This window comes from Hippocampus zosterae, chromosome 2, assembly GCF_025434085.1.
Source record: "Hippocampus zosterae strain Florida chromosome 2, ASM2543408v3, whole genome shotgun sequence".
NCBI lineage: Eukaryota > Metazoa > Chordata > Actinopteri > Syngnathiformes > Syngnathidae > Hippocampus > Hippocampus zosterae.
Genome location: NC_067452.1, coordinates 38,268,520 through 38,289,039, shown reverse-complemented (window position 1 = coordinate 38,289,039; position 20,520 = coordinate 38,268,520). Strand labels below are relative to the sequence as shown.

The 20,520-nt window shown below is 42.4% G+C and overlaps 1 protein-coding gene across 1 annotated transcript; it reads left to right on the top strand.

The window, feature by feature from the left end:
• Nucleotides 1-635: 635 nt before the first annotated feature.
• Nucleotides 636-19,358, top strand: cd99 (CD99 molecule). Its single transcript, XM_052059345.1, has 13 exons — nucleotides 636-946; nucleotides 2,761-2,793; nucleotides 3,739-3,791; nucleotides 5,408-5,441; nucleotides 8,365-8,415; nucleotides 8,523-8,561; nucleotides 8,789-8,842; nucleotides 8,926-8,994; nucleotides 9,102-9,134; nucleotides 10,866-10,886; nucleotides 17,455-17,571; nucleotides 17,664-17,720; nucleotides 17,882-19,358. The coding sequence occupies exons 1-13, from the start codon at nucleotides 886-888 to the stop codon at nucleotides 17,908-17,910; spliced, it is 651 nt and encodes a 216-aa protein (XP_051915305.1). The 5' UTR covers nucleotides 636-885; the 3' UTR covers nucleotides 17,911-19,358.
• Nucleotides 19,359-20,520: the final 1,162 nt, after the last annotated feature.

Here is a 20,520-nt window from a genome sequence, read left to right as displayed (position 1 = left end):
AGTTTTTGTCGCCAATATTCAAACAGTGCGTGTGGGTTAATGTTACGATACGTTCTCCTGCCGTTCATTTATACGTTAGGATCCTGTGGGGAACCCGCGTAATTAAGTAGTAGTATACAGTAGTTGAAGTGTATATTAACTAGTTTGCAAATAATTTCACGCCAGACTGTAATAAATTCCCAGAGACCATCTCCGTGTTTGCGGTTATCTGTTATCCGCGTCTATTTTTGCATATAATGTACAGTCCCATCTCAAAAGTCAAAGTGTTCCTTTGACACTAAATTCATAAGAGCGAGTGATGTTTCCACCTCTGCATGCATCTTACTTGCACCAGTCCCACCTCTATACCACAATTTTCCTTCACGACCGATCATTTTTGGATGTTGTCTGCCTCAAACAAATTTGTCCCATCGATGCAGGGAAGCCAGATGAAGATGTACTTCTACTTCCAACCGCTAGATGGGAGTAGAGGTTAATTTGCAACCTCCCGCTCCACACTGGACCTGCGGAGCTCGTAACGTCTCAAAATACTCAAGCTGTGCGTTTTGACACTTCCTCAAATCAATTCTTTAGAAAAAAATTATATAGATCTTGTCCAACTCACCTGTAGTAGTCATTTTATTAGTCACACAAACTTGAACATGTTTTCTTTTAGAGGAACGCCCTGCCACACCCAACTGGTCTGGTACCAAGTTGACTCATGAGAGCTTTCGTAACTGGATACCACTGAGCGGTCGTGTTCTCGCCTGGGCTGTTCCCTGAAATATCCCCCGAGCGAAACACACGCACATCGGAACGGCCTCGAACCGCATACCTCATTTTGGTTGTAACTTTCTTTCTTGTCTGGAGACCGAAAAACCGAGGAGCTAATACGTTTTTGTCAACATGAAGATTTGTCTGCTACCCGCTTTACTCCTCTTGGCGACTGGGGCATTGACACAGGACGGCAAGTTTCAACCCCCCGTTTTGTATTTCGAGAGCATAATTATCCTTTCGAAAGCCGAGTTGATCAGTGATTCGTTATGTTTGCAATGGTCTGGCGTCCTACGGTCACATTGGTCGCCAAGGAATTGTTATTTAGCTCCCAAAAACTTCTCGTCTTGTTTTGCATGGAGCTTCTGACTCATCGCCAAACACCAACATGGCTGCTTGCATTAGATTGAGCTTAAATTTAACATCGCACACCGAACTGCTTAATAAACGACTTGATATTTATCGTGCAATAAGACGAGAGTCCCGCCAGCATTGCTGAAATCTGGCCAAAGTGCCAAAAGGGGGGTGGGGGCTATTAATTCTTGAGGGAGGGCGTTTCCGACAGTCCAAACCACTGAAGCTGCCTTCCTTTCTTACAGCATGCCTTTTAGCTTTAGTCACAACGTTGTCTTTTTTTTTAAAAAACTAAATATAAATTTCAGAATAATTTGAGTTGACTAATGTAGTAAACGGGCGGCCCGGTAGTCCAGTGGTTAGCACGTGGGCGTCACAGTGCAGAGGTACCGGGTTCGATTCCAGCTCCGGGCTCCCTGTGTGGAGTTTGCATGTTCTCCCCGGGCCTGCGTGGGTTTTCTCCGGGTGCTCCGGTTTCCTCCCACATTCCAAAAACGTGCGTGGCAGGCTGATTGAACACTCTAAATTGTCCCTAGGTGTGAGTGTGAGTGCGAATGGTTGTTTGTTTCTGTGTGCCCTGCGATTGGCTGGCAACCGATTCAGGGTGTCCCTTCGCCTACTGCCCGAAGACAGCTGGGATAGGCTCCAGCACCCCCCGCGACCCTAGTGAGGATCAAGCGGCTTGGAAGATGAATGAATGAATAATGTAGTAAACATTATACCTTAGCAGGCTAGATCAGGGGTCACTAACCTTTTGGAAGATGAAAGCTTCGTCATGGGTATAATGATTGAACGTTCATGGACACTTCTGAAGTAATATTATCATGTTATTATTCATTCTTAATAATAGTAATTTTTTTAATGAAGACATCCTATTACTGAGGTCTTAGAATAACAGATGAATATCTATTCAACTCCTTATTTCCCCTATAAATATCTGCCAATGTTCACTTTTAAACATGGTCACTTATTCATCAGTCCCACAAAATCACAATTTGCCATGACTGGTGAGCTAGTTTTTTTTTTTTTTTTTTTTAGAACAGGCCTGCAGGCGATGACCGTAATGTGGTCCTTGGAGGTTATCAGTTGGTGACCCCTGGGCAAGACATCTTGTGTGTGTCAGTTGTGTCCAGAAGGTCTTCTTTGCAAAATCTCAGCCCAATTCTATGTGACATTGTCTTGAAAGGCATATTACAAGTTTCTATGTATTAGGCGTACGTAGGAATAGTTTTTCTCAAAGTTTTATATTATGCGTCATCTTTGAAATGTGGAATTTTACAACACGGTTCCACCAAATGGGGGTCAACTGTTTTGGGCTCTTGCTGTCAGCTTCCTGTTGTCAGACTGGAAATGACACCGAATCAACAATGTTGCAAAACTGATAGAAATGGCAGTGAATGAATTGAAAAGCAAAAATGCTAAAGTACACTAACCCTTCCTCTTGTTGCAGTTACTCCAGCCAGCCTTTTTGTTTAGTTAAGATTAGCGGAGGCGGTCAAAGTTCATTTTGGCACATATGTTTTAAGGACAATGTGGTTGTCATTAATTTGTTTGGATTTGCAGGTACAAGTAATTCGGAATCATTAGAAGAGAATACAACACAGCACTGAATTTAGTTTCCAAAAAACTGTTGTCTCTTTTTTTTTTTTACAGGATTTGACCTGTTTGATGCTCTGGATGACGTAGGTGAGTTGTCTTGTCATAAGCAATTGTATATAATAATAATAATAATAATATATTTTATTTGAAAGCGCTTTTCATCTCACTCAAAGACACTTTACAAGAGCATAAAAACACAGGATAAAAATGTGCATTTAAAACAAGCATACATAATTTACAAAAGTTCATTTGGATGAACAAAAGAAAAATTGGTAAAAAAGATGAAAAGGTATTAAAAGCATAGCGGAACAGGTGAGTTTTTAGGGATGATTTGAAGGATTGGAGGTCAGTACAGTTGCGGATGTGTTGTGGTAGAGCTTTCCAGAGGGTGGGGGCGGCGACAGAGAAGGCTCGGTCCTCCCTTTTATGATTTACAAGATGGTTTCTTCATCATTGGTCTTCTAATCAATAACATTTAATTATGTGTGTGAATGGCACATGGGGTGGACTTATATGAAGGGCTATACTGTCTCTCGCTCTCTCTCTACATGTATACAATACTGGATACGTACAAAAAGTCAGATTACATTTTAGGACCAATTCGCGCTGGCATGGTGATCGAGTGGTTATTGCGTCGTCGACCTCACAGTGCAGAGTCTGTGGGTTCGATCCCAGCTTCGGCCTTCCTGTGTGGAGTTTGCATGTTCTCCCCGTGCCTGCGTGGGTTTTCTCCGGGTACTCCGGTTTCCTCCCACATTGCAAAAACATTGCATGGCAGGTTAATGGCCCACTCGAAATTGTCCCCAGGTGCGAGTGTGAGCGCGGATGGTTGTTCGTCTCTGTTTGCCCTGCGATTGGCTGGCAACCGGTTCAGGGTGTTCCCACCCCCTTACCCCCCCTACTGCCCGAAGACAGCTGGGATAGGATGGACCAATCCATGTCGACATTTTGTTTTCTTGCAAATGCATATGTGAAATGATGGCTGGATACAGTAGACAGATTCCAAACACTCTCCGTTTCTCTTCTTTCTAGAGCCAACTCCACCAAAACCCAAAGAGCAACCAAAACCCCCGGCGAATCCTGATCTTGATGGTTTGTAGCCTTTTTTTTTTTTTGGACGTTATCAAGTGTACCGAATTAGTAGGATGGCTTATTATTTAAAGGGGATCAAAATACTGTTTTTCCAATTGTTGTCACGATTCGGTCTAACAGAATCAAGTTTTTTGGGAACCCAGAAGTGTAGACGCCAGACAAGGTCTCCGAAGCAAAAATATTTAATGTACAAAAATCGCACCGACAAAGTAGAAACATAAAGCGCTGGTCAAAACAAGGACCAGAGGGCACAAACAACGAACAACAAAAAGCGCTTGCACAAAAGGCAAGGGAGGAAAATAAGGATCGCGAAGACAAACAAAAACAATGTATCCAAAAATACACGCCAGAGAAAGCCAATTAAAAAAAAATAAAATCCAATACTCACAAAACCTTGGGTACCGACAAGATCTATAGCAACAAGATAGTCTATGGGCAAGGAAGCATCAAGACATAAACAATATCCCGACAACCAGCAGACAGATTGTTGGTTCTTAAATACACAGTTCCTTGATTGAAAGATTGGCAGCAGGTGTGCAGCCAGAAAGTCTGCTCAGTCTGCCACCTGCTGGCCAGGCCCAGGACAGGAACATGACAATTGTATTGTATTGTACAGGTGGTCTCTGGAATATCTGCCCACTCCTTAAGTGTGAATTTACACTATCAAGTTATATCAATCAATCATTTGTGAGCCAATTCTCCATCTACTACTTGTTTTACACAGTGAACGGGAAATCTTTAATTTCTTCGAAATTAATCACAAATGCAAGAACATTGATACAAACTTTGGAAGTACTGTATGTTCAGGCTATGGATTTTTTTTTAAATGCATTTGTTGAACCCAGCTGGGACTAGTATGGATAGTTGACATTTGAATATGTGGGGGGGTCTACATTATTTAAAGTGTGTTAGAAAAGTTCCAGGACTGTTGTCACAAAAGATCAACCAGTACATCTACAAAGCATCCGACAGTTTCTGAGCGAAGAATATAGACGTGCTGGCGTAACCTCCCTACTCACCCAAATTTTCTTCCTAATTACACATTGATTAAAAAAGGGACCCGTTTTTGAAGATGTGGACCACATCACGATGACCGTGACAACGCGTAGGACCCCGAAAGAATCCTTCCATGAGCGCATAAAGCTTTAGCAGAGACGCTCGGGAAAGCGTGTTCAACTCCAACTTGTCGTTTGGATTTGAAAGAATTCTTTTGGGGCACCAGTCCGGGGATTTTTCGGATTCCCTTACTACGTGTAGCTGTTGTAGGGGATCCATTCGGCCGTGAGAACTGAGTTGGGCAACAAAGCAGGACTATTTTCTGTGTTGCAATGTTTGGTGGCAGCGCAGTGATTAAGTGGTGAACACATCTGCCTCACTGAGGTTAAGGGGTTTGAATCTTGGCGATGACTTCCTGTGTGGAGCTTGCATGTTCTCCTTGACTTGACTTCTCGACATGTTAGAACTGTTGTTTGTCATCATGTGCTCTGCGCATCTGGCACAGGGTCCATTTTTACTTGCAGCTCTCATGGATGCATTAAAAAAAATATATCTTTATTTAGCTTATGCCAAACTGACATCTAAAGTCTGGTATTATTCTTTTCTCCCCATAGGTGGTCTGGACCTTTTAGATGCCTTCGGACCAGGTAAAATATACAGTTGCAATGAATACATGTATGTACAATGATCCTATACGTCCCAAAATGGACAATAATCTATGAGCATTCTATATTGACTTTCAGGTTTTTGTTTCACATGCACGTACTGCATCCTAAGCTCCATCCTAAACTTTTTTTGGGGTTTTTTTGGGGTGGCAAATATAAATAAAATGTGAATTTGTTGTAAACGTCCCATGCTAGCAAAATCCTAATTTGTTCACTGGTTTATCCCAAACATCGGTCAACATGAATTGTGACACGGTTTAAGTTTGACGACGTTTGAAAGTAACAAAAAAAAAAAATGCCTTCCAAAACGAGCAGATTTGAATTTGGTGCCATGATGGCGTTTTTTTTTCTTTTTCTGACTCAATCGTTCACCACCTGCCCGCTTTGTGGTTGCTACATGCCGAGTCAACAAAGAAAAGCTCAGAAAAAAAAGGCTGACTGGCCACATGACTGCTAAAACTTTGCACAGAGGATATTTTGCACAAGTAAGCTTTAACACCACAACACCCATTAAAAACACACTTCTGGGTTTTGCACTGCCAAGTGTACCTGTTGCTTCAAAATGATCGACTGAGCCAATAATTCCACCATTTTTATCCTTAATTTTTGGCTCTATAAGGCTCTAGTTTATTCCTAAGTTTCAAACTCTACTAAATATGCAACGGAAAGAGAGAGAACACAATTCCACCTACATTCTGTTCTGTATTTATTTAAACATTAAATCATTTCCGCTTTTAAGTAAATATGACTTCTGTTGACACATTTTTGCATCTTATGTTTTTTTTCCCCAGTATAAAATCTAACCGAATATTTAACACTTGATGTTCGCTGTGCTTTAAGTATTTCAAAAATAAATGTTTATTCAAGCCAAACCTTATGGAACGTGCAAAAACATTTTTTAATGTGTGCGCAGTGTTGTAAAAAGATCAATTCTTAGTTCAGTTTAAGTGGATAAAACTCACACTTTGTTGAATATTAAAAAGTAAGAACAGGGTTATTTCATCCTATTTATTGACGAAAGCTGTGCCATCTCCATTTTGTCTGTGAATGACGGCTGTCCCGACGCAATCACGTCGTGGCCGCGGGCCATTGTGAATGTAGAAGGCTGCTTACGTCACACATTTTTCAGCGAATCCAGTCGAGGCTCTTTTCAGCGTACCCAGTTTACTACGTTCACGTTTCAAAGTCCCGATTTGAAGCGATTAAATTTCCATTGTAAACTCAGAGCAGACTCTTTCCACACAATAGTAAAAAGTCCTTCGTTAGTAACGAACGTTCGCGGTAACCGTAAGCCAACTGCCGCTGCGACCTTGCTAGTGGTGAACAAAATGTACTGCGCGGGATTGCCCTTCGTTGCGTAGCAACACCCCGGATCGACTCGATACAAGTCCAACGATTTATGAAGGCACGGCGCAGAACAAGTCAGTTTCATGTTTAGTAAAATCATATTTTTTTTTCTCCTTCATACTGTAAACGCATATTTGTAGTTGACATGTTTATGCTGTAATACATGTTCATGTTTTTACATCCATAAATGGCCGTCTCGTATTATACTTCGTAGTTGGCGGGGCATTTTATTGGAAATGGTTCTTAAGAACAACCTTTGTACAGTACAGAATTCGCGATGCCCCCGAGGTGCGTTAGACTCTACTCACAGGACGGCAATTCGTTTCTGTTGTCATCTGGGCCGCTTCTGCTTCTCCCTTCTTACGCCTGTGCACACGGAGCTAATTTTAGCCTTCACTCGTGGCTCCGCGAGGGCCGCCCCCGGCCCCCTCTAAAAAGGGGAGAGATAATAATAATAACGTTTTCTATTTGGTCACCGGTGTCGTGAGTCAAGTCCGAGACAAGCATTTATTTACACGCTTGTCTGCTACTACTACCACCCCCTGCTGCTTTGCACTTCAACACACACCAGCAGTCGGAAAGTAGTCTGGAGAAAATGTACACAAGCACCGGGAGGAAGACAAAAAAAAAAAACAAAAAAAAAAAACAGCGCTGTCTGAAATGAATACATGAACAAATCAAATCGCATGAAGGTTCCAAAATTATTTCAGATTACATTTCTCATTTTATTAAAAGTCAAGTCAAGTCAACAGTATTTATAGAGCACTTTCAAACAGCCATCGCTGCATACAAAGTGCTGTACATGGAGCGATTTAACATATACAATAAACAGTAAGACGAATCAGTAATAAGTAATAAGTAATAAGGCGGTAGAAAGCACCAAGCAGTAAAATCAAGAGCAAATCTAAGTCATGCTGAGTCAAACGCCAAAGAATACAAGTGAGTTTTGAGGAGGGCTTTAAAGATGGGCAGCGAGGAGGCTTGCCGAATGTTCAGAACGTTTAGAAAGTTAAATAATGTCACGTTTCAATTCTTCATAATATACATTTAAATAGCACACACACACCAAAAAACCTCCTTAAGGCAGAGTAAAAACATCGGTTAATGTAAAGATTACATGCTGACCATTATTTTGAACTGGGAGTCGCGGCTTGGAGTTTGAAGCGGATTACGTGGGACAGGAGAAGTGAACTAATCTCTTTTTTCGTCAATGGACGCAACAGCTTTGTTGTTTGCTTTCAAAACTTAGCTTGTAGCAGACGTGTGCACATTTTTCAGCATGACGTCTCTGATCCACTGGCGAAAGGACACTTTCATCCTCTCCTCTTTCATCTATAACTGCTTCAGACAACAAAGTGTATGCAGAAAAGTGGTGAAGATTGCACGACTGTGTTGTGTTATTTTGACTTCAAAATGGCGCCGCGAGAGTGGCTGCCTTTCCAGCAGCCCCTATATTTTGTTGTTCTACTTCTTCCTTCCATAACTTTGCTGCTGTGAATTGGGAATTTCTCCGTTGCGAGACTAATAAAGGTTTTCTTATTTTATTTTTCTTTTTAAGATGAGCCAGAAGAGAAACCAAAGAAGCCTCAACCTAACCCCGGAAATTCTGGTAGAGTAACCCCTTTTTTTTCTTTGAGCAAAATTCACAATGACAAAAGCAGCCCTAAGCCTTTTGTATCACTATCAACTCGGCCAAACTTGTATTCTTGTGTGCAGATGGCTTTGGATTCGACCTAGAGGATGCTGTAAATCCAGGTAACGCTTGTTCTGTTTGTTCAACTTTGAGGGATCGTCATCATTATTTTATGTTTCCTACGACAAGTGGGATGTTCAACTTTATACGCTAATTCCACGCTTGAAAAAGAACGTCTCAAGTCAATCATGAATAGCCCCTCATCGACATGAATGACATTTGTGCCCTTGATGAGTGCATGTCACTTTCTCCAATTCATTCCATTTTTTTTTTTGTTTTCTTTTTGAAGACCCAAATGCCAAACCTGACAGACCCGCAGTCAATCCACGCAAGCCCAGTGGAGGTGAGTTTGGAAGCAACGTGTTTTTTTGCACCGCAAGTCTATTTTGTCTTCACTAATAAAGTTCTTTGGGTAATTCCCTACAGGCGGCGGCAGCTTTGATGACAAGGACTTATTTGATGTCGGTGATAGCGGAAACTACAAGCCTGATGGAGGTAAGACGTCTTCTGTAAACATTTTGCATTTTTATTATATTCAACACTTGATTTTATTTTATTTTTTAAATGCCTAACATATACATGTCTTTCGGCTTTAACCTTAGGCCGTTCGGGAGATTCTGGCTATAACTATGACGGTAAGTTGATTCTTGCAAGGTCATGACTTTTTCAGGTATAGTCCCAGTGAAAAGTTCTCATGAAAAAGTGTGACAGCTTTTCCATCGTGGCACACATCACGCACCGCATACATGCTCAACACGCTCCTACAAGTACCGTATTTTACTCCCTAAAAGGCGCACTGGATTATGAGGCGCACCTTCAATGAATGGCCTATTTTGTCTTTTTTTTTCATACATTGGGCGCGCCGCATTATAAGACGCAATCTACAATGCATCCACTAGATGGAGCTATGCTCAAGGAAACGCCAAATGAACGATCAGATGTCAGTTAAGCGTATTTAATAAAGCGGCGACACAGTTCACTTAACCAACAGCGACTTATAACATTGACTCGTTAACGTTGAACTCTCTTGCCGCTGCTCTATTTCCGTGTTCAACTGCAAAACCGATCGCCTTAAAGTTTGAACTCTGCATTGTAAGCATGTCTCTAGCAAGGAGCCATTTTGGGGTCGAAATATTACCGTAATGATCATACACAAGGCGCATCGGATTTTAAGGCGCGCTGTGAGCTTTTAAGCCTGGAGAACAGCGCGGGGTCAAATTTGGCCCCTATAAATTCTGCTACTCAAATGCTACCCGTCAAATTTGGCCCAAATCCTAAATTAGGATTAAAGCATTAAATAATTGAAAAAAAAAAAACATATTTTGGTGTGGCGGCCCGGTAGTCCAGTGGTTAGCACGTCGGCTTCACAGTGCAGAGGTACCGGATTCGATTCCAGCTCCGGCCTCCCTTGTGTGGAGTTTGCATGTTCTCCCCGGGCCTGCGTGGGTTTTCTCCGGGTGCTCCGGTTTCCTCCCACATTCCAAAAACATGCGTGGCAGGCTGATTGAACACTCTAAAAATTGTCCCTGGGTGTGAGTGTGAGCATGGTTGGTTGTTCGTCTCTGTGTGCCCTGCGATTGGCTGGCAACCGATTCAGGGTGTCCCCCGCCTACTGCCCGGAGACGGCTGGGATGGGCTCCAGCACCCCCCGTGACCCTAGTGAGGAACAAGCGGTTCGGAAGAATATTTTGGTGTTCAGTGAACACCTGGAAGTCATTTAATGTAAAATTCATCATTTTCCAAAGAAGAAAAGGGTTCTTGGGTTCTGCAGGGTTTTAAGAAAATGGAAGGCTTTTAGGTGCGCCTTTAAGTGCGGAAAATACGATACTCGGTCATCTCACTCACACACAGCCACAACCAGACACTTCTCACGTTGACAGAACCATGTGATCATTTGGTGACTTTTGGTCACCCTGAAAAAGTTGTTGAATGCTTTCCCTAATTTGTTTGTGCTTGTGATAATACCAATAATCAAAATGATTGGTGTTTGCGTAGCCAAACTGTTGTTTCAAGAACATGTTTTTAATTGTAATGCCCAGAGGGAGGGGCGTCGTGTACACATGGCCCTACCGTGGAGATAAGTCACAGGAAAAAAAAATAAAAATAAAAAAGGAGTAATCTATTGCAGATCACATTTTTAGTGTGCAGAGTTGAGGAAAGGATTCGACTGTTTGGTGACCTCATTTAGCGACCGAGCAGACAAGTGCTACACGACGACCGACAACATCCGCAATTGTCGGCATAATGTTAATTAATAGATGAACTGATATCCGGCGTTGCAGACAAAAGAAAAACAAATCAGTATGCTTCGGATAATTTAATTCGCTCTGCAATTATTGACTAATTATCTTTTGTCATCTTTCCAGGTGGTGCTGATCAGCCTCAAGGTAACTCGATGCTCTGCTTTTTTTTTTTTTTTTTTTACCTTCCTGTTTTGGGTTTTCTTGATACTTTATGACTTCTGCTGGCGTCATGAAATCACCCATCGAGCCCATGAATCACCATTCCTGTTTCCCGTTTAAAGATAACGTGCCGTGGGTTAACCCGTGCTCGGAGCAGCTGTTTTATTTTTGACTACATCTCGGCTCTTGAGTTTTTGTGTGCGCGGCGTGCTACATCTGATCCGCGCACGCAAAGTCAATGTACGTTTCCAAAATCTTTTTAAATTAACTGCTGTACCAGTGTAGAGAAGAAGAAATTTGCCTGAGGGTTTGATGGCGAAACCGCGCTGAAATTTCATGTCATATCATGTCCAAAACAAACAGTAATTATTACGATAAGACATTCACATAATAGCAAAATGTGTGAAGTGGGGGAAAAAAAAAAAAAGTGTCGCCGGTGCACCTTCAGTTATTTATTGAGCAGTCCAAACACACAAATACAAGATGGGAGCGCTCGCAAGCAGGTACAACGGGCCATAATTCCCATTCAGACGTTCACACGGGGATTAATTGGCCTTGTTCGTTATGTTGCTCACCAGGCCACGCCCCTTTCAAGGTACATAGCTCAGGCGTACGCTTGCTTCAATTTATCACAAGTAATTACACTGAATGAAAACCAGTTGCTTTGTTTATATTCTATTTTTTTATTGTGATTTGATATCATCCGGTGCTTTTTGTTTTTGTAAATTTGTTGCGGTTGTCGGGTGCTGCAACAGAGGGATGACGAGTTCATCGAGTCGCAGGCTCGGTCGTGAATTAATCTCGTAAATCAAGCTGCTTCTGTTTTAACTTGGGGAACGCATCATTTGACTTGTCGGCGTACATTTGTGAGCTGCACGGGGGGCAAAGTCAGGATGTGCGTCGCGGGAGTGTGGTGACGCGCCGTTGGTGGTGGCGCCATTTTGAGTTTGGAGAGAGCACAGTGAGGCCCCCCCATTGAATTAAGTCGCGGGGGCGTATGCAATTTTCAGGCCACGGTTCTTTAAAACTGGTGTTAAAACTCTTTTTTTATTCTTTGGCTTTTGACTTGGCGTGAGATTTGAGTTGAAGTGATTTCTAGTGTCTCTGTTATTAATTTATTGTTGTCTGAATTATTTTTGCTCCACGCCCAGCACTTTGTATACAGCGGTGGTTGTTTGAAAGTGCTTTTGAAATAGAGTTGAGGGTCCCGGTCTAGTCTGTCTGGCTAAAATTATGCCGCAATTTTGTGTTGTTGCAGATCCAGACCTTCTGTGGCGACAAATCCTGAAGATGCTAAATTTTAACATGCCCGAGGAAATCGTTATGTGGATGTCCAATCTAAAAAAGATCTTAGTGCCCCTCCTAGAGAAGCTCTTGGAGCTTGCGAGGGTTATGCCCTGATTTGTACAAACAACTGCTTTCTCAAGAAAAGTTGCTTTTGGGTTTGACCCTTTGAACTTCAACTACGGTACTTGAATTTGGTGCGACTATCTCAAGGCAGACAAATGGAAACGGACTTGGTTGCACGGTGTCTCAGTTTTGAGGGATTGATCCAGGGAATTGTTCTTGCTTCTTTGTATTTACATGTGGTTCCTCCTTTCCACAATTCACCAACAAAATATTTGTCACGCCTACCTGAGCAGCTCTTTGAGAATTTCCAGTCATTATAAAAACAACTGGGGCGGCCCGGTAGTCCAGTGGTTAGCACGTCGGCTTCACAGTGCAGAGTTACCGGGTTCGATTCCAGCTCCGGCCTCCCTGTGTGGAGTTTGCATGTTCTCCCGGGCCTGCGTGGGTTTTCTCCGGGTGCTCCGGTTTCCTCCCACATTCCAAAAAAAACATGCATGGCAGGCTGATTGGACGCTCTAAATTGTCCCTAGGTGTGAGTGTGAGCCTGGATGGTTGTTCGTCTATGTGTGCCCTGCGATTGGCTGGCAACCGATTGAGGGTGTCCCCCGCCTACTGCCCGAAGACAGCTGGGATAGGCTCCAGCACCCCCCGCGACCCTAGTGAGGATCAAGCGGCTCGGAAGATGAATGAATAAAAACAACTGGCGCCTCTTACACTCTGGCCATCAAAGCTTTTTTTTTTTTTTTCTTTTTTGCGCCCTCCCTTTCACCAGCTAACTGTCCTCTGTGTAAATTACCAGACTGGGATTGGGGGATTGAGATTAACTTCACCAATTTCCCCATTTGCTGATTTAGTCGAAGCATAACAGATTTAAACCAGCGTTGGAAGTTTAACACCTGAGACCCGACTGGCCATTTCCTTATGGTGCTAAACGCAGTCACACGGACGTGCTGCATGCCGCGCATTGCGTTCACCAGCTCAAATGTTGGAAAAGCAGCGCGGTTGTCATTCTACGGCACTTCTCGTCACAAATTTGTTGTTGATGCTCATCTCCTTAAATTAAAAAAAAAAAAAAAATTAAGTTTTCCATCCCATGTGTTGTTTCGCGGGGCTGAACAGGATTGCTTCCATTGACTGTAGATGGAAACGCTTTATGTGCAGTAGGGGGCGCTGTGCACAAAAAAATGTAATCCACCGGATGGGTACCCAGGCCACAGACGGATGACGAATGACTGACAGGCAAAATTTTGTAAACTGCCCCCCCACTGGTATTTCAAATTCAGATTAGAATGAATCCGAATGAGCATACGGAATGAAAACGCAAAATGTAAACACATTCATCGAAGTAAAAAAAAAGCTGAATCTGGATAGAATTGTATTCAGTTTCTCATGGGTGGTGTATCCGTTTTGCCAACCCTAACGAGTGCCATGTACACAGATCAATTACAGTCACAGTCTACGCATCCTCTGTCTTGACAAAAATGCATAGCGACGACGTTGTATGTAAATCATGAAATTATAAAAATAGCATCTTACCAGTGTCGCGTTTGCGAGGTGGTGGAGGACCCCAAAAAGCAGGCAGGAAGGAGGAGCAGGTTGTACTTGATGAATTGTATCAAAACAGAAAACTAAATCCAAAACAAAGTCTCAAGAACAAAACGAATCCAAAGTAACAAACAAAACCATGGCAGAAGCAAAAACCTCAATAACTGAAACATGACCGAAACAAACCTGACAGGAACAAACAGCAACAAACAAACAAACATGACAGTGGCAAAAAGCAACAATGACCCAACACTGAGTGTTCGGGCGGGAGTCCTTTTATACAACTAATAATTACATAACGACCAACAGGTGTGCAGCTGCAGGGAGAGCTCTACAGTGCCACCTGTTGGTCCCAAACCAAATCATGACAACCAGAGCTCGTCTACAATGCTTTTAAAGTACTCAAAACCTGTTTGTTTGTTTTCTCAAGATGTTTCTTTCATAAAGGTGTTAAAAGGATCACGGCTACTGTGCTGAATAAACAAACGAACTCCATCTTGATAAACGGCGCCGTGTTTACGTTGATCTACGCCACACACACACACACGGCTGATCTTATTCATGGGAAGCGGAGCGTGTACACGGCAGATCGCAAAATATCACATTGCGTAAACGGGTGACCAGAGATCTTCATTTGCAATGATTTCAATCAGAATGACACACAATAAAAATTAAAAAAAAATCTCCATGCAAAGCTGGTTATTAATTAAAGGCAATGGAATAATACAAACGTGACATTTATGGGCGAGGCACAATGTAGTTGTGCAATCCTTTATATTAATATATTATCCAGATGATACAGGGTGGCCCACTTAAAAGTAGCCCGGATTTTTTTTTAAATTAAAATATTTTTTTAATTTTTTTCAAAACATGTATTTAATTACGTGAATGTTACAAGTGACCCAAGTCTTTCCAAAACCTGTTTTTATTACTTACAGGTTACAAGAGATGCTGGAAGTGTTCCAAAACTGCTCCGGTTATACACGTTGGCGCTGAGCCAATTTTTGTTTGTTTTAAATTATACACGAACAGTAGTGCTCCTACCTTCTCCGGGTGCGTACCATACCTCAAGAAAATGGTGTTTTCCTTGCAGCAGAGAATAGTGATTGTGGAAGGCTATGTGCGAACCGGATCAATTAAGAAAACACAAGAGGCCTTCACTCGCGAGTGCCCACAAACAAAACCACCGGCTAAACGTTGTGTTCAGAGCCTGGTTAAGAAATGGCGAGACACTGGATAGATGTCAATGGGGGACACTTCCAGCATCTCTTGTAACCTGTAAGTAATAAAAACAGGTTTTGGAAAGACTTGGGTCACTTGTAACATTCACGTAATTAAATACATGTTTTGAAAAAAATTAAAAAAATATTTTAATTAAAAAAAAAATCCGGGCTACTTTTAAGTGGGCCACCCTGTATTTTAGATTCATGATAAACAGCCGGCGCATAATGAGACATCTTTCATTCATTCATCATTCATCTTCCGAGCCGCTTGATCCTCACTGGGGTCGCGGGGGGGTGCTGGAGCCCATCCCAGCCGTCTTTGGGCAGTAGGCGGGGGACACCCTGAATCGGTTGCCAGCCAATCGCAGGGCACACAGAAACAACCAGTCGCACTCACACTCACACCTAGGGACAATTTAGAGCGTCCAATCAGCCTGCCACACATGTTTTTGGAATGTGGGAGGAAACCGGAGCACCCGGAGAAAACCCACGCAGGCCCGGGGAGAACATGCAAACTCCACACAGGGAGGCCGGAGCTGGAATCGAACCCGGTACCTCTGCACTGTGAAGGCGACGTGCTAACCACTTGGCTACCGGGCCGCCCCATAATGAGACATCTTGTGCTATTGGTCTGTCTGTTTGTGTTGGATCTATAAATTGTTATATAAATCCTGATGATCTGCGCTTTTATGTTGGTGGGTGTGTCTATATCGGTATAGCGCCGTTTGTTTAGGAAGTACGATTGAGTCATGCGTATTGCATGCAGCTTACGTTACAGTGCATGAATAGGAAACAGGAATGGCTGCTCTCAAAAGGGGGCATGACTGCGGATGCCTATTTGGAGATTAATGTCTCGTGACGGGATGTTCAAGCAACCCGAAGTTCCGTTGGGATCAATAAAGCACCTACCAACTGACAACACTGAATACAGTTCCATTTTCTTTTTATCTGTCAACACCTCAGGTCAGGACACACCCAGCGCATTCTTATCATAGCCAGCAGTAGCAATCAGTTCTTCGTTTGGCAAGTTGTTGTTGTCTTAGTGCCTTTGTTAGTTTGAACTGGCTCTTTTGTCTGAGCTGGGGGGGACGTCCCGGCTCATGTAAAGTTCACGTCACCCAACGTGAAGTTCGGCTGTGCCCAAACACCTCAAGGTTTGTAAACCACAGTCATTCATTTCATCAATTTGGATTTGAGATCAGCACAGCTTTCGAGTGGAAAATAAAGGTTAGGGGTAAATCCTGATTTTTTTTTCACATCCATTATGAGGGAGGGGAAAGCCAACAGACAAAATTTGGCAGCTGACAATGGAACGCATCATGGTATGGCATAAACCAGGCATGTCCAAGGTCCGGCCCGGGGGCCAAATCCGGATCGCGGTCGAATTTCATCCGGCCCTCGGCCCCTGTCATAAAATCAGTGCCGTCTGGCCCGCAGGTTGGTCGATATGGAACACGTGTTGCATTGACTGAGGTCTCGTAGACTGGTGAGTGATGTTTCATAGAGTACTGCTTCCCTCTAGTGGCTAAATGAGTAATAGCATTCACTAAATGAGTAATAGCATTTAGACACTAGAGGGCATCACTCACCAGTTAACAAGACATCACTCCGTGTTTATATTGACTGATATGTCATATTTCAAATGATCCTTGCAGTTGTGGATATGTGTATTGCTTGTTCATTTCCCCGTTATTCGAGTCAAAGGTTTTGTGACTAGTGAAAAGTCGTGGTGATACATTTTATGTTTCAAATCAACCAATTTGCACTCAGGAGACTTCTGTTTAAGAAAAAGTCAAGTGAATAAGCAGTTGCGTGTGATATACCCGTTTCAAATGAACCAAAAGAATTCTTAAGATTGTTGAAATTAAAATAAAAATGGAAATGTGAAACAGACTGGCTTACTAAAATTTGTTGAACAATATTGTTGTTCAATGTAAAGAATGTCAGCCAAGGTCGCCCCCCGACATTTTACCACATAAAATCTGGCCCCCTTGGCAAAAAGTTTGGACACCCCTGGCATAAACAGAGTATGTGTTGCACTGGGTAATGGAAAGTGTGAGTCGTGATCATGAGCAAAAATGGGACAGGTCGTGGACTCAATGATGAGCACCATGAACAAAAGCCACTGATGTTTAACTCAAGTAAACATTAATTTGAGTCACTGTTGTGCTTGAGATGTTTCTATTCACAGAATTCTGGTTTTCTCTGCTATTCAGTCAGAAACGGATTTTTTTTTTATCGGATGTATCCCAGGTGTTGTCTTATTTTAGTGGGTTACGATTGTTTCGTATTTTTTTTTAAAGTCAAGGTAACATTGCGTGCAGGACTGCGTTGAAATCACATCTTGCAAACGTCTGAGAATTGTCAAGTCAAAGTACAAGCGAATGACTCGGATGTTGTGCCTATTGTACCCGACTTTTCCATTTGTCTTACAGAGGCCGGTTCCGGAACAATCGCGGGAATCGTCAGCGCTATCGGGGTGGCTCTTTTAGGGGCCGCATCCAGTTACTTTGCTTACCAGAAGAAAAAATTGTGTTTCAAGATACAAGGAGGTACGAAGTCTTTCTTACTTTTTACACACCGTGTTGGTCCGACGTAGTCGTCATACTCCAGGAGAGGACTAAGGAAAACATTTTGTGAGCAGGTGCTGACCCAGAAAGCGGGAAAACCCGGGACCCGGGATCACAGTCCAACCCTCAAGGTAGGCCGCTTTGTTTTGTTCACAAGAATTTCCCAGAATTTGCTCACTTCAAAACAAATCACAAACAGTTATCCGACAGTATCTGCGCTTCCTGCAAAAATTTCAACGGGCACGAACACTAATGCGGCCATTGTCTTTTCTTTCTCGCTTGTTGATTTCAGTTTACAGCGACTTGCTCAGGACGTCCTAGACAGCCCTTCTGCAAAAGACGTGCCTGCTGGATGGAACTACAGCTAACTCTTGACGCCTTTCTTTGTCCCAAAGTTAACCGAAATTTCTGCTGCGTACCGGTTGGCTTTCTTTTGTCAGGGCAGAATATATTTTAGCAGTTTCATCGGTTATTTTACATTTGTCGTTTGTAACGGTAACACCTCTCTCTGTCATTTCAGAAGACCATGGTATACATGTTTTTTGTTATAGTCCGAATGTCTTCTTTTTTTGTGTATGAATCCCCCCCCCCCCCCCCCTATATCGGCAATAGACAGAAGTATTAAAAAGCAAGGGGTGAAGCCAGAACCTTTTCAGTCGGGTGGCAGAGCCACTCACTAGAGGTGCTTTTTCCATTGCCCCGCCCTCCGTTGCTTCTGCATTACAACAGGCACCAATCAACTGGGGCGGGGTCAACAGAACCCTGCGATTGGGCCGCGTTTGACCACAGAATCAATTTCTGGAGTTAAGCAAGGGAGATACAAACCGCCGCTGCCAAGGCATCGAAATGCAGTGTATAACAGTACACATACAGTAGATTGTGTTTTACAACATTACTTAACCATATATACAATTTCTTACCTACTGTACCCGTGGATGAAATACTGAAGATTGTGGTAACTTTTTTTTTAATTTTTTTTTTGTCAGTGGCGCGCATGTGACCAGGTCCTTTGGAGTATTTGAGAGCAAGTCTCGTCGATCAGTATAGTCCCATTTTTATCGTCACTGTAGACGTCGTCTTTTCTTTAGCAACCTGTGTATTCCTTGACTGGCATCATGCAACATGTAACGGCTCTAAAAAAAAAAAAAAAAAAAAAAGAAAGTGTGGATGTAATAAATTGAAAGATGGGGCTCGGTCACGTTGACTTAACTGACCTCGGGAGAGGAGCGCAAACAAGCGTCTCGATTTCATCCATGGGTACATGCAAAATTGTGAATGGTTAAGTGTTTTAAAACACAATATCGTATTTTTATGACTTGCCGGCAACCGGCTATTTGGCTTGCAGAAAAGCACGTAGCTCCGCCCGAGTTAAAAAAAACCTTGGTGCAGGTTTTTTGTGTCTGTTTTTAAAGGATAATGATGCATATAATGGGTAACTCGTGTATGACAGCTTTTGTTGTTGCAGTGGTACCTTCATTTGGGAGTGCACTGACCTAAGAATTTTCAAATTGCTGGCCGTTGTTCGGCTGATTTTGTATTTTTGCAAACCAAAATTTGAGGCAAAAGTCCATTTCTGGTACATTATCGCAAGAATATCCGCTCAATCATCCTGTGTTTTGTTCACAGTTTGAGATAAAAGGAGTAAAACGAGTGACGGGCTCAGTCATGGAACACACGGAACGTATAAGTCGGGGTACCACTGTATTTTGATGTGCGAATGTAATGTGTGTGTACATGTTTGGAATTAAAAATGGAGGGCGAGATTTGTATTTGCGTCATTGCCTGACATTCCTTTCAATATTCTACCTACCCGTTGCAAGCACAGCAATTCACACAGCTGTTTATGTTACAAATAAAATCATTTACAACCTCCAAATAAGAATTTGCAGCATCAAAGCTAAAGTGAGAACATTCAATTCAATCAGAAATGCATTTGGGGCTTTGTAATACTGTACTTTATTAAACTCAACAATAAATAGTAAAAAACAAAAAAAACAAGACAGAATAGAAAACAGTATTGTTTCCCATGTTCAGGACTCACATTTGTATTACAGAGACAAGTAATTGAGGTATTATGTCTTTATTAGAAGTTTTGTTTGCAATTGCTCTGAATCACAGGACAGGGCTTCTGGGAAGTGTTCAGAATGCCACACTTTTTCCATATTTCATGATTATTCGATTACATGGGTTGTGCTTTTCCCCATTCTTAAGAAAAAAATGCTCAGACATTGGAAAAAAAAAAAGTCATAATGGAGTGTTATGTGTAATATTGGAAGGGGGAGCGGGTTAGTGCATTTTAGAATAATGCCATAAGAGCAAAATGTGGCAAAAGTGAAACACGGAATACGTTCCAGATGCACTGCCCGTTTAACAAGTTGATGTCATTTTACAGTCCGGAAAAATTAATTAAAATTCTCTCATTTGTGGTTGTTAGATCGTTTCACTGTTCACAATGCTTTTGTTCCATTGGAGAAACCCCTTTGAGTTCCATTTTCAATTCTAGCCCATTTGTCACATTATTTCATGTCCGAGTGCAATGATCGGAACTTAGCCCAAAGCACCGACTCAGGAAAACATCATTGAACACACAGTAGGACCGACTAATCACACGGGTCCCATTTTGGCAGCTTTGGTCGCTCTTTGTTCAGTTTTTCTCCGCGTCTGTGACTTGTAAAATGGACGCGTTTCCTGTTGTCAGCCATTTATGAACAGTTGCATGGAATTAGCAAGCTAGCTGTGCTGGGACAATAAATTTATGTTGTGGGAGACTTTATTAGTTGCAGCACTAGAAATTGGGTTGAGAGTCAAAGAAAAATGTTAAGGATATGCTAATATTGAACTTTTGCATATTCGTAAGAAAAAAAAGGTAAATAATTATACCAGAGCAGATCTTATGCACTGGCACCACAGGTGAGAAACTCAAGGTTGCAG

Coding starts and splice junctions, on each gene's coding strand:
- cd99 (XM_052059345.1), top strand. CDS start 886: ATGAAGATTTGTCTGCTACCCGCTTTACTCCTCTTGGCGACTGGGGCA. Junction 8,843..8,925: donor TCCACGCAAGCCCAGTGGAG/GTGAGTTTGGAA, acceptor AATTCCCTACAG/GCGGCGGCAGCTTTGATGAC. Junction 8,995..9,101: donor AAACTACAAGCCTGATGGAG/GTAAGACGTCTT, acceptor CTTTAACCTTAG/GCCGTTCGGGAGATTCTGGC.